At 39.2% G+C, this 13,331-nt stretch overlaps 1 protein-coding gene across 1 annotated transcript in view; it reads right to left on the bottom strand.

Moving 5' to 3' along the window:
• AGBL1 (AGBL carboxypeptidase 1) overlaps positions 1-13,331 on the bottom strand; it is a 289,485-nt gene that overhangs the window by 120,435 nt on the left and 155,719 nt on the right. The window contains exons 19-21 of the mRNA XM_074836939.1: positions 12,256-12,385; positions 7,311-7,442; positions 3,103-3,279 (exon numbers count right to left, since the gene is read on the bottom strand). Of these exons, the coding sequence (XP_074693040.1) occupies positions 3,103-3,279; positions 7,311-7,442; positions 12,256-12,385 (439 nt within the window). The remainder of the gene's footprint in view (positions 1-3,102; positions 3,280-7,310; positions 7,443-12,255; positions 12,386-13,331) is intronic.

Here is a 13,331-nt window from a genome sequence, read left to right as displayed (position 1 = left end):
TCAATAGTACCAAATCCTGCCTTGTCTTTCAGTCCCTAAACTATTTTAAAAATGAAGGCTACATTTCAATCCAAGAGAGGACACACACATCCCTTGGAAAAACTCTCGATGCATCTTTTCTGGACTCTCTATCAGAAAAACTAGGCTCTGGTTTACCTCAGCCCTTCCTCAACGCGTGGCAAGAGGGGGTACACTTACCAGCTTGTTCAATTAATATTTTAACATCTTGCAGCCTCTATAAGGGTTTCTTGCTCTTCCTAAATCCTTTGCACAATCCCCATCAGACATCTGTGCAACTCCAAGCACTGTATCTGTGCTCATAGCCAGCAAAGCAGCTATTTAAATTACTTTTATCACTTACAAGCAGAAGAAAGCTAAAGCCCAGGATTCACGTCTGCTGTGCTCTATTAGAAGTTTGACCACTGATTCACTGAATGATGCTGGATTTGGGAGTCTCTGCTGAATATAATGAGATGTTTTAAATCCTAGCAGCTGTTTGTATTGTACTTCAAGGTATAGAAGTATCAAAACATAAAGGCATGCTTGTCCAGGGGAGATTCTGGATATATCCCTACAGGGAGATCAATCCTATGCAATTAAGAAACTGATTCTATTCACAGTTAAACACAAATCTACTAATCCAAATATCAGAAAGCTCTAAATATAGGATGCTGACATCTCCTGCCTGAGTGTTAGTCTCAGTCTATTGTTTACACACACATCAACTTGAGAGTCCAAGAATGAAGAACAGAAGTTGAAGTTGCTAGAAAAACATGACCTCTTATGTGATTAATTTCCAGTTTACAGGAATATTTTCAGGGCTTCCAGATACTAATGAAGTAGTTTTGGCTTGATAGATGGAGGCTGAGTATTAAATGGTATTATGCAACGAAATCTTCAGGTCAACCTGTCAAGTCCATACCTAAAATAATTCACTTGTAAGAACAAGCAAACAAGCAAGCAAGAGTCAACTCTACAGACCACTAAAAGGAAGAGGAAACAGCCTATTAATATAAATTATTTGAAAGAGATAGTTTATGCAATTATATGCAGCTCCAGCGTAAATGTCAACATAAGAAATTATATTCCATTTTGATACTAACAAGTTTGGTACTTAGTGTACTTAGAAAAAGTGAGTGGAAATACTTTAAAGCTGCCTGAATCAGAGAAACTGCAAAAAGTGTTTTCATTATCCTTATGATGAAGAAACGATGAAGAAATGCCCCCTCATGGGAATATTTGTGTGTCCTCCATCTTTGAGATGAATGATAATCCTAAATAAAGGAGAAAAAAAAAAAATATATGTGACCTCATAAAAATAACCCAGTGATCAAACAGGGAGTCAGCTTTTCAGGGTGCTCAGAATGGAAATTTCAAAACTGCTTTACAGCTTACAGACTTCTTTATGGGCCATAAGAACACTGGATTCTGTCAGTCACAAGCCCTCATATGTCAACTTGCTCTTTTCCTCAGTGGCTACCTGTGGTCCTGATCAGTGATGAAAAAGAGGACAAGAAAGAATGGAGAAAATAGTTTCACATATTTTAAAGTATTTCTTTAAAAAAAGAATCCTGAACCATCTGCATTAAGTCTTTCTGCTTATTTTTGGTACCTCTACTATATAATACAGGGCCCCTGTGGGTGGCACAATGCTTAAATGCAACATCTGAATGTGGCATTTAATGTTCTCTTCCTACTATGTCAAGCATCTAATAGCCCAAATTAAGCAAATTTAGGTTAAAGACGTCACAGATGCTGAAGGAGAACAAATCATTAGATATTGATACAATCTGATGCATTACTTTTTTAGGTCTTACTGTGGTTATCTAGGAAATCAGTGAAATCCTCCTTTATGGAGATCACTAGGAGTTTTGTTATTCACTTCAGTCGAGGTAGATTTCCCCCCACTGTCTAAAACAGATTCAAAACCACTGTCTTGACCTGTGGTGCCTATTAAAAAGCCATTAGCACTTCTCAGGAGTAGGGAGCGTTAGATGTAATGCCCAGGGCAATCATATTCTCTTCCTTTAAACTGTCTGCCGTTTTTTCCTTCTGCCTTTCCTGTCTTGGAATTGATGTGTGTATAGTAGAGCATGGTTAAAACAGTAGCTGAGTACTTCCTGGCTACATTCTAGAGAGAGGTAAAAGGATTAGTATAGAGCTTCCAAAGATAATAATTTGAATGTCTTATTAATTATTATTTGTAATAATGGCTCTTTCCTTAAGGGTCTTTCAGGATCCTTAACTGCTTATTAATGCTGTATAGATAAGGATTGCTCCCTAGTGGGAGAAATGAGGTAGAATATGGAAGCCTTTCAATGAAAGCAACAGGTTTGGGAAAGGAACAAGAGAAAGAATTCACTATTTGAGTGAATGGAGAATTATAATCACTTAAATGCAATTAACAGATTTCATCCTGTGTACTTAAAAAGTGCCAGGAGATCTCATAGACTGATGTCTCTGCTGCATTTGGTATGAGTACAACCCTTCCTACCAAGACTGGAACTTCCTTTGATGTGAAATTCAGGTCTGTTTAGATCACAGTCACAGGCATACCTTGAGCTCATGACAGCTGTCAAAACTAGCCTTTGGCTGTCAGTAACAGGCAACTCCTAATGCAGGATTCTGAGTGCAGGCTCTTAAATTTAGCCAGGTGAATGCTAGCCTATAACAAAGAGCTTGGTGTCAGTAGTATTCAAGCTAATTACCTTATAACTAGGCTCAAAGATGTCCATATGACCTGCCAACACATTTTTTACAACACTGTGAATGCCCTTTTCAGGGTAAGTGCCCTGTATCATCTCAAAAACAGTACTTCCTTCAGCTAGTGCTTTTGGCTCCAGACTGGAGTTTCTTTTATTTCACTGTTGAATGAAACCTCAGAGCATGGACTCTATTTTCCTGTCATGGAAGGTAAAAGAGTGAGGGATCATGGAAAGATTTCACTGTGGAGAAACTCAGAAGCATGGCTACATAGGTCTGGAGAGAGAAGACAATGCTAAGCATCAAGACAATAGCTATCTCCTCCGCTTTACCCTTCCAAACTCATGAGATGTGCATTAGGTCGAGGGTGGTACAGGGTTCTTTGAGAGATTTGCTCACTTTGTAGAGGCCATGGCTGCAGCCACAGTATGTGCTCTCCATGGTGTAGCTCCTCAACACACCCATTTCCTTCCATACCACCACCCGGGCCGTCGACTCCCGGGACTTCTCCACCAGGAAGCTGCAGCTGTTCATGACAAATGCAGGGGCCACTTTATCCAGGATTTTAGGAAGAGTCTATGAGAAAATATCATCAGTGATGAGAAAATGAATTGAACAGATGCACATGTGTTTATATCATATACACATATACAGAAAGACCTGTGTTTTTTAATGTGTATATAATCAAATCTATCTGTAGACATTGTTACTGAGATCTCCAACCAGTGCGTTATGTCCATCCCATGTGAAATCCTCAGATTCTAACATTTGTTTCACCCCAAAGACTAAAATGCAAAATATCTAGTACACTTGGTATATCTCATTCAAAACTAAACATTTTCACACTCAATAGTTTGGGACTGCTGCAGTCGCTTACAGAGTTTTGTTTTCAAGCTGCTTCAACATTAACCTACACCTTCCTGTTGTACCGAGAGGGCGGCAGTCATAGTTCAGTACCTGATGTTCCCATTTTCCCCCCTCCAACTATACTATATATCATCCCACCATGCATCCACAATCTGACAAGGGATTCAGCTATGGGAGGAGTTTTGTCTGAACCTCGCACAGAGCAGAGAAAGGGGATATGTATTCTCATAGAAGGTCACACATAATTATATGAAAACAGAGCTTAATGTTTAACTAACTTGCATCATGACGCAAACCCAAATATTATCATCGGAGTCCAAATGATATATTTTATACACTCCATTTAGAGAATCACAATTAGAAGTAATCATGAAAACACAGTAATAATTACATATTAGCCCTGAGTGATTTTCTTATTCTAGAAATCATATTTCCCAACAACAAAGTCTGTAAACACTCCTAATACACTGCAGTATCAAATATTTCCCTTAGTGTGGAGGCAACTCTTATACTGTGTTAAATGTGTTGCTTCTACACTCTATAAAAACATATATTAGATACATTAACACTAGGGGTACTCTATGTAGAAACCGGACCTTTGAGTACACACACACATATACACATGTGTGTGCGTGTCTAAATTTTGGTGCTGGTATATTAACCACAACATAAGCCAAAAGCTCCTTTGATCCGTCTAGAGAAGAGTAAGCAAAACGAGGACTTCCATTATTTCTTTGACGACAGTCATCTTAAGCATTTGAATTGAATGGAATCATATAGAAGGAGTTCCCACTTATTGCTAATGTCATTTACCCTTGAATTTTATTCAGCGTGGGCAGTGAAAGCCAACTAGCTTATTTTACTTTCTGATAACAATGTTTCACTGACTGATTCTGAGCAATGGTAGTTCCATGCTGTTGAGATTTACTTCACAGCACTGTACAGGAATACTTGATTTCCCTGAAAGAATAATGTCTTTTCCTAAAACATGTTTGATGTGAATGATAAATTTTTGGCCTAAACTATTTTGCAATATCTTCTGCAAATGGCTTAACTGTACACATCTCCATAACAAAAACGTAAATTTCATTTTTCAGTATATTCTGGCCACAGCTGTCAACAGACTTTACCAGTTCTATAACGTATAGATCTAAAGATCTATAAGGTCCATTTTTCAGATGAAAAAATTGAGGTAGAGAAAACAGGAACAAAGGAAGAGATTCCAATTTAAATCAGAGACCACCGCGAGCCTCACTCTTAAGTCAAGATCTCCAGTGTGCTACCAAGAGCTACAGCACTGCCTTTCCTGTAGCATACTGAACAGAGGAATCTTTAAAATTGACTGTTTGTGTTAGATGAAGCAGCCAACATTTCTGGATTGTTTTCAGTGTGCTACTTGCTGCATGGAGATCAAAAATATAATGCTTTTATGCAGTGCTTCCAGGTTTTCCTGGATTTGAGTTGAACAGGAATTAAAAAAAATGCAGCAGAGCCATATCACCTAGATGTTTATAAGCCTCAGCACAATCATGACATCCAGTTAAACGGTATGTGAAAGTTCAGATTAGTTTTCCTTTTGCCCTTATCTGAACAAATACACAGATTTTTTTATAAATATGTACTATCAAATACAATAATCAAATCCCTAATCCAGTTCAGCTTTTTGAAACAATTGAAATTATATGCATAATCAATCTTTTACATTTAATTAAATAAAAACGCTGACAGGTAACAGTAATGCCTCTGTACACAGGAGTCATTTAGGAGCATTAGCAAATCTGAATTTAATATTCTTTTCATTTTACCAGCGTTCACTGGATTTCACACTAATGGTTCTTTCTTTTCTACTTATTCTTCTCATTAATTATCTTTCAAGTGTATATTTTGAAAGAGTGAAAACACACCCTTTTAAAGGACGCTTTTATGATAATGCAGCAGCGTGACTGTGTTCTCTTTCTCATGCACAGCTGGATTTAGCATGTACAAGAGCAAAGGAAGCTGCTCCCCTCACACAGGACCCTGTCCATAAACCTCCAGTCCCATTAGGAAAGAACGGAATTATATTTCTTTGATGTCCCTGCAGAGATTACTGACAAAGGGGGCTGGAATGGCTATCAAAAGGACAAATCTTCAAGCTGGGCTTTGCAATGCCAATGCTGTGCAAGTCACCCAAGGCAAACAAATATTAGATGGTAATGAAGATTCTTACTCCTGCATATTGCCAAGGGCTACAGCTGAGTCTATGACCTATGAGGCAAAGGCGGTTCCAAAAACCAACATTTTCTTGAGGTATTTGGTTCCTGCTCCTGGGGAGAAAAATCAATCACGGAGGGCGGATTAATCCCCAACTACCTACAGGAGGCAGGAGGGAAACCTGTGCAAACACTTCAAGAAAGCAGGTCTGAGACAGGAGTGATTATCTGCTGCAGTCTGCAATTGCAGATGTGTTCTCCTATATACCCAGTTTCCCCAGCCTGAGAAGGAAGAGGATCACCCACAGGCAGGAATTGCAGCAGGCGCCCATTTTGTGCAGAAGAGGGATTTGAACCACAGAAGTCTTTCTCATAGGCCACCGCAGAGTATTCTTGGACAGCCTTGGAGCCTGTCTTCATTGCAGATTCAAGACAGGCTCCAGATGCTGACAGCAGCATTTGAATTCTGTTTGTGTAACAGCGAACCATCCTCAGCCTTTTCAAGCCCTCTGAATTCAAACACAGCGAAAGATGTCCTGACTGTAAGTACCCTCCCTGCTTTCTTTGTGAAACAGTGTTTGCCACAGGGACCCCTCACAATGAACGTTGGAGCACTTTCTTCCAGCCGTTTCAGTATGCTGTGTACAATGCCTTAAGATGAACACGGAAGATGTGGCATCCTTGTGGGAGGATAATTAGTATCTGTGCTGAAGTAGCAAAAATTATAGAGACATAAACAGACTTTTGAACTTCTTTCAGGTTGGAGTGAACCAAGCTATACCTCTGTAATCTGCTTAAGGCCACAATGAATGCTTCATGAAATTAGCATTTTTGGATACTATAATTAGAGTTCATAATATTCTTTTTTTTTTTCCACAGAAATTTGTCATTTAAGAAGAAAATATCATCTAAAGATACACAAAAAAAAGAAAAAAGAGATGGGCAGGAAATCCAGAGAACAGTTTGATGAAGACGACACTCACATGAAGTAGAAACAAACCAGATTTTAGTATTTGCTCTTTCTAATTCCAGAAAAATTTCTCTAGCTATGACACCAAGCACTTGCTGTGGAGGTAATTCCACTATGTTGGATCTGTTTGACACCCATTGAATTCTCTGGTGTTTTCTGTGGGACCAGGAGCTTTTTGTGATGAAGAAATTCAACTGAGTAGGACAGTGGTACATTGCCATTTTCTCAGTTATCATTACGCAATTCCCATTTATTTTCTTATTATGGTGGGGTGAGGGGACAAAATTGCATGTATATTTAGAAATTATAAATCACAAAAAAATATAGCTGTCCTATTAGACTGTAGGCAAAGATTATAATACAGCACCTTACTAAAATGAAAAAAAATAAGGACCCATCTACAATATTCTTGCTAATATCTAGTGCATGAAGATATTGTGCATAATTTGAAACTCTCTGGACCTATCTCCAAGGTAGCTTACACCTATCTCCAAAATTTGTAAACTGTCCTTTTCTTAACTAGCTGCATAAGTGCACATACACGCCAGTAATTGCAGAAAGGAACAAAGTAGACCTACCCTGTAGCCAACATCTTCTGTGATAATGTCTGTGTCAACCATGCAGCCTGCTTGCCACAAGGTTTCCTTGATGCTGCAGCCATAAACAAACACATTCTTTTTCTGGGAGTGTCCATGGTAGTCACAGAATACCTAGGGAGAGGAAAAGAATTTTAAAAAGGCAAAATCTTGAGCACTGAAAAAGAAAAAGTTTCCTGGTTCTTCATAATAAGCACTATAAGACTATAGGGGGGGTATTAATGTTTTTTTTTCGGGTTTCTTCAGAGTAGCTTAGACTCTGGGCCATGCCTATAACCTGTGTCAAACTTTGTTAGTCAGCTGTATCTTGCTTTATTTATTTGATCTGACATGATCTCAGGGATCCAGAGTCAAGACTAGTGCATTTATGTCTGCAGCAGAAATAAACATGACACCTGTGCAAGAATCCATGGCAACTCAGGAATCTAAGGGTTCATGGTAACTTATGATACGACAACAGAGCAATTTGTCAGGCTCTTTGTGCTTCTAAACTTCTAAACTCCAGCTTTATCCTCATGAGATTTGAAATCTGTGCTTTCCCAAGCAATTAATCATCACTTTGTCATCTTTAAATTCAAAACCTGTGCTACATAATTTTCAGGAAATTATAATTGTGCAATTGTATTGCACAATGCTGTCAGATCTTTGCATGAATTCCTGGAAGCTAAGTACAGAACATGACCTATCTTCATGGCAAATAATCTCATTCTACACCGATCTATCTGTTTATCTAATCCATCTCTCATCTCAGCTGTCATATAAACTAGGCACAAGGCACATTCCTAGTTTTAGCGGAAGTTTTAATTGTCTTTATAGGCAGATATCGACTCCTATAGAAATGAAAATCATGATTTAATGACCCAAGAGGTAAATATTGACCCAAGTCTTAAAGAATAATCAATCTCAGTGCCCTCTGAGATATGAAGTCGATATACACACTGCTGTTACATATATTCTCCATGTCTTTATCAGGAATATTCAGAAATCTGTCAATGAAAAGACGAGAATTTCTAAAGAGAAGGAATTGGTTCATTTAAACCATTATTCACCACTGAGTAGAAAGGAGCTTCAAGATTTCATTGAAACAGTTTTCCATAGCTTATGTCAGAGACAAAAGCATAGGTGTAGGAAGGCAGGGAAGAATTATGGACCAATATAAAGAGAGACGAAGGAGAAATATGGGGTAAAAAGCATATACATATTCTTACATATACAAGAGGGGAGAAACAGATGGAGTAGATGAGCTTCTTCCACCAACTGTTAGGGCAAGATCTACCCTAGTATGTTTACTTACCAGCTATACAGTAATTAAGTTTAGCTGCAGCAAGTCAGGAAGTTTAATTAGCTAGGAATTGGGGATGTACATTCTTTCAGCTCCTCTGACAAACAGTAGGTTGACATACTGGAGAGGCAAAGGCACACATCCATAAAGAACCATTCCACTGCTCCTAATTAGGTGGGCAATTATACATAACTCATAGCTTATACACTGCTCCTTCTTCTGGTTTCTGACCTGTCAATTTTCCTTACTGCACTACCACTCACCTCCAGCTCTCTGCAGGGCTCTGGGTCTGCACATCCTCATCCCTGCAGCAGGCACTTGCCACACCTGAATCCTATGAACAGTGACCTATCCAGCAACAACCGCTCCTGCTTATACCCTTGACACCCAGCAAAAGCAGAAAGGGGAGGACAAACAAGGACGTCTGAGAGCTGCTTTTTGGTGCAAACCTACAACCAGCATCTTTTCCAAAGGAAAAAAGCCAGCATTGCACAGACCCCAGAGACTCAGCCCTCTCAGACTGTGTGCATATTTTGCAGGTTTTAAACACCCCCTGCACTTGAAGTAACTGTCTGAACCACGTGCAATTATCCTGTAATGTCTCCTTCCAAAGAGCTGCATTTATTGGTTCTCTTAATGACAGACATTTTTCCAGCTAATGTTTCATCTAAGCTATCAGCAATACACAGTCATAGCTTAGGTTAACCACAGGTACCACCTAGAATTTATTCCTACGAATATCAAAGAGGATTTTATAGCTCTAGTCTTATTTCAAGGCAGAGAACTCAGCTCAATTGGGTATCAATTACCTGCCAATTTACAGAATTACCAACACACAAAAGACACAATATATTATCTGCCTAAAATACTATTTTACATATCAGAAACCACACAGGGATGATCAGATAGTCAGAGAGTGGGGCTGACTGATCAGTAGCAGTCTGTAATTCTGCACCTCAAGAAACTGGCAGATGAGTCCTTAGTGACAGATCTGGAATAAGACTTCTTTATTGGTAAAGGATTATCAAAAGTTCTGTAATACAACTGCTGTTTCAGGCCATGGGATCTGAAACCATTTCACTGATCGTCTCCACCTTCCACAGTAGAAGTGTCAATGCTACTGGAAATACTTTCATTCTACTTGCAAGTTGCATCGAGCTACATTTTAATTAAGTTTGCTGGATACTGCAGTCACTCTGAATGTTTATACTCAATTATTCCTTATAATACATTCTTCTGTCTCATTTTCACACTACAGGGTAGTTTATGTCTCACTATTCAGCCAAGGCTAAACTATATTTTGCAGTTTGAGCACCCAATACAAAATTCTTGCTGGGATATGTTTGGGCAAACACTAAGCAAACTTGAACCTACCAGTCCTTTTTCTCCAGCCTGTCCTTCCATATGGCTGTGACACTAATACACACAAACCAGTCAAACTCCCGAGGCTTGCACTCACTGGGATATGACTCAAGACACAGATGCAAATTTTTATCTATTTAAAGTTATTTGCCAGCACTGATCATCCTAAAGGTAAGGCTTTCTAACTAAAAAACAACCCTCCTCATGAGTCACAGAACCAGGCACCTTTTAAAATAAAGGAAAAGCAAAACAGAAAATGGAAAGAAAGAAAATCTGTTGAAAAACAGAACATTCTGATTTTTTTTTCTGTAAAGTCTCGTTTTTTCCCTTAATAGCATTGTGAGAGGACTTTGAATCTCAGAGTTTTGAAGTAGAAATGCCTAAGGCTTTTCCTCACAATGAGTTACATCCTTGCAGGCAGATGCTTGTTTCCAAGCTTCATACAATGCCTTTGAGTGGCAGCAAACTCTGCTCAGTGCCTCCTGGTCCCTAGCAAGCACTTTCTGTCCCCCCCAAGAGCATCCTGCTCTTCTCTGCAGCTCAGACTCTCTTGCACAAGTTGCAGGTTCCCTGTTGCATGCTTCAACAGCATTGTCAACTATATTTCTAAACCATACCAATTTCTCACCACAAATGCTCAAGGAGAGCGCAACTTCCCTCTTGCCATCAGACCTGGCTGCTCCTACACAAAAAGCCTCCAAGACTCCCAACTTTGCTTCTCTCAGTTGAATGGAGATCCTATGCTGCAGAGGGCTGCAATGCCACAGTGCATCCAGTCCCTTGTCTTACTAGGGTTCCCAGAACCAATGAGAGAAGCAAAAAAAGAAAGCACTTAGCAGACTGTTGTCTACAGAACTTACCAATTAAAATGGTTTTCGTTTGAAAGGCTGTTAACTTTAAAGTTCTTTCCTTTTCTCCTTCAAGCAGCTTTTCTTTGCTTTGAAGAAGAAACTGCTTGTGCATCCCCCCAGGATAAATGAAACTAAACCACTTCACAGAAATCATTTGGCTATCAGTGAACTTGGCTCCATGGGATATTGGAGGTAAAAAAAATGGAGGGAAAAAAAAGGAAAAAAAAAAAGGGGGGGGGGGGGGGGGAAGAAGAAACCCAGCTCTCTTCTGGAGGAGGGAAAAGGCATTTTTGAGCATGTATAAACTAAAATCAATGTACTCTTCAAAGGCAAAAAAAAAAAATCAGTTTACCAAGTCTGACATGCAGCCTGTGAATGAGGGAGATGATAGGATCAATAGTCTCCTTTCACTCAGCCACGATGAAAACTTGCACTGAGTGTTCAACTTTATGCACTTGGATATGACAAGGATGGTTGTGTATTATAAAAGGCCAGATAGCAAATAGCAGGCTAAAACAAGACTGATCTTACACTGCTCTGAACCAAAGGAAAATGTTGGTGAATAAATTCACAACCGTGAGTTGAGTTTCCACAATATTCCTCGTCTTGAAGAGTTGAATTTCAGGGCTGTTGCCTTAGCCAAAACCCACAATTGCACAAGAATTCACTTAAAGTAGCCCACAGACATTTTCACCTTGTCTGGTGCTTTTGTCATCAAACCCAGAGTGAATTGTTGTCTTTGGACATTTCCTTCCTGACTGTAGCTATCATCAGCCAACCTGCCAGTCTGTGCATCCACATCTGTTCATTAACACTTGAACCTCCCTGTGTTTTTGTTCCTGAGGTCTCAGAACTATATTTTCATTCTTCTGGGCAACAAGATTGAGCAGATAGGATGGATACCAGCCCTATCCCACTTGCAGCTTTGAGATTAGACCCATCTCTCATGAATTTCTGGTAACCCCCAAAACCAGCCATTTTCTTCTCATTACTAAAGCAACATGAAAGTTCAGACATTTTGAGGGCTGCTTCCTGTGTTTTTGTGATTGCATTGATTATTCCAACACGGGCTTTTACACAGTCCGTTCAGCTTAAATCTTTGTGGCATTTCTCCTATCATTGCCATGAAGACAGCAATAACTACTCATAATATTTAGCTTAGTTGGAGCACTTTGAGGATATTAAAGAGCTGTAAGGAATTCATTTTCTCATTTACATTCCAGGTGTGCAGAAATACTGAAATTTGGAGTTGTTGGTTAGAAGATTCAGCAAATAATGAATATCCAAGACTTTCAAAACAGTTCTGTAAGCTGAAAGTGTAACAGCACATGATGCTTTCTAAATCACTCTAGCTTTAAAACAAGACTGTTCACACAACTACAGTAAGCAATCCATATACAGTAACTCACAAAAGATCCTGATATAGACTCACCAGAGGAGCCCGGCCAATGCTGCGCAGATAATAGAGAAGACCTTTGGCATGGTAAATAGTTGGATGGAGCCGGGAAGTGGGCGCCAACCACTGTCTGTTCAGATCATCCCCACTCAGTGAACAACGGTGGCTGAAATCAGAAAGCACCACATCACAAACTAACAAAACAACAGTTGATTCCAAAAAGTATCTGGTTCTGGCACAAGGGCAGGGAATGTCAGTTAGAACACAGATATAAAGGTTTTGAACATTGGGCTGGAATAAACCAATGGTCCATATTATATTTCAAAGGTGCTTACAGGATATTAATTTTATCATTTCATTTCCTTCCAAGGTTCACATAGTTGCTGTCCTGAGCATAAATGCAGTTTCTCCTTTACTTAAGTATGTACAAATCAAAAGACTACTTACAAAGTCTTCTATAAAATGTTCTAAATTCTGTGTTATCTATGAAATTCACTCAGCTTACACAGAGCACAGGCTTCTCAAAAACTCCACAGCAAACAAGTACATCCAACTCCTACTCATTCTAATTGAAGACAGGCACTTGAATCTCTTCGACCAGTCTGAAATATGAATGCACTTAAATGAGATGAGCTGGATATCTCATTTAAGCTTCTCCACTCACAAGAAATGCCGCTATCTAAAGCGCATCAAGAAGATCTTGATGCATGCTACATCATTATGTAGAACAATTACCTAGCTTCACTGCAAAGGCTGAATAAAAAGCTAAATAAGATCCCAGATTAGCACTGAGAAAATGTTTCCCTTAGTTGGCTTGAACATATTCTATTACTGACTCAGTGATCAGTGGAATATTTTGCAGGATATTTGACCACATGGAGCAGTACATCACTGTACAATTTTGCAAAATTCAACTACTCTCCCTTGTTAGTGATTGTGTGTAGATCAAAGCCTCCTCACACTCCTCAAAGGATTTGTTGTAATTTGGTTCACAATTTTCAAATCACAGTGTGCTGATAAAATTCAGGAATCAATCCTCCAGCATATACTGTGGTAGGTCCTTATCATACTATCCAGTTCAGCACTAGAATGCTTCTGGTGGCATTGTAAAC

This window comes from Strix aluco, chromosome 12 (genome assembly GCF_031877795.1).
Source record: "Strix aluco isolate bStrAlu1 chromosome 12, bStrAlu1.hap1, whole genome shotgun sequence".
NCBI lineage: Eukaryota > Metazoa > Chordata > Aves > Strigiformes > Strigidae > Strix > Strix aluco.
The sequence above is the reverse complement of the archived record's forward strand: the minus strand, read 5'-3'. Positions and strand labels throughout refer to the sequence as shown.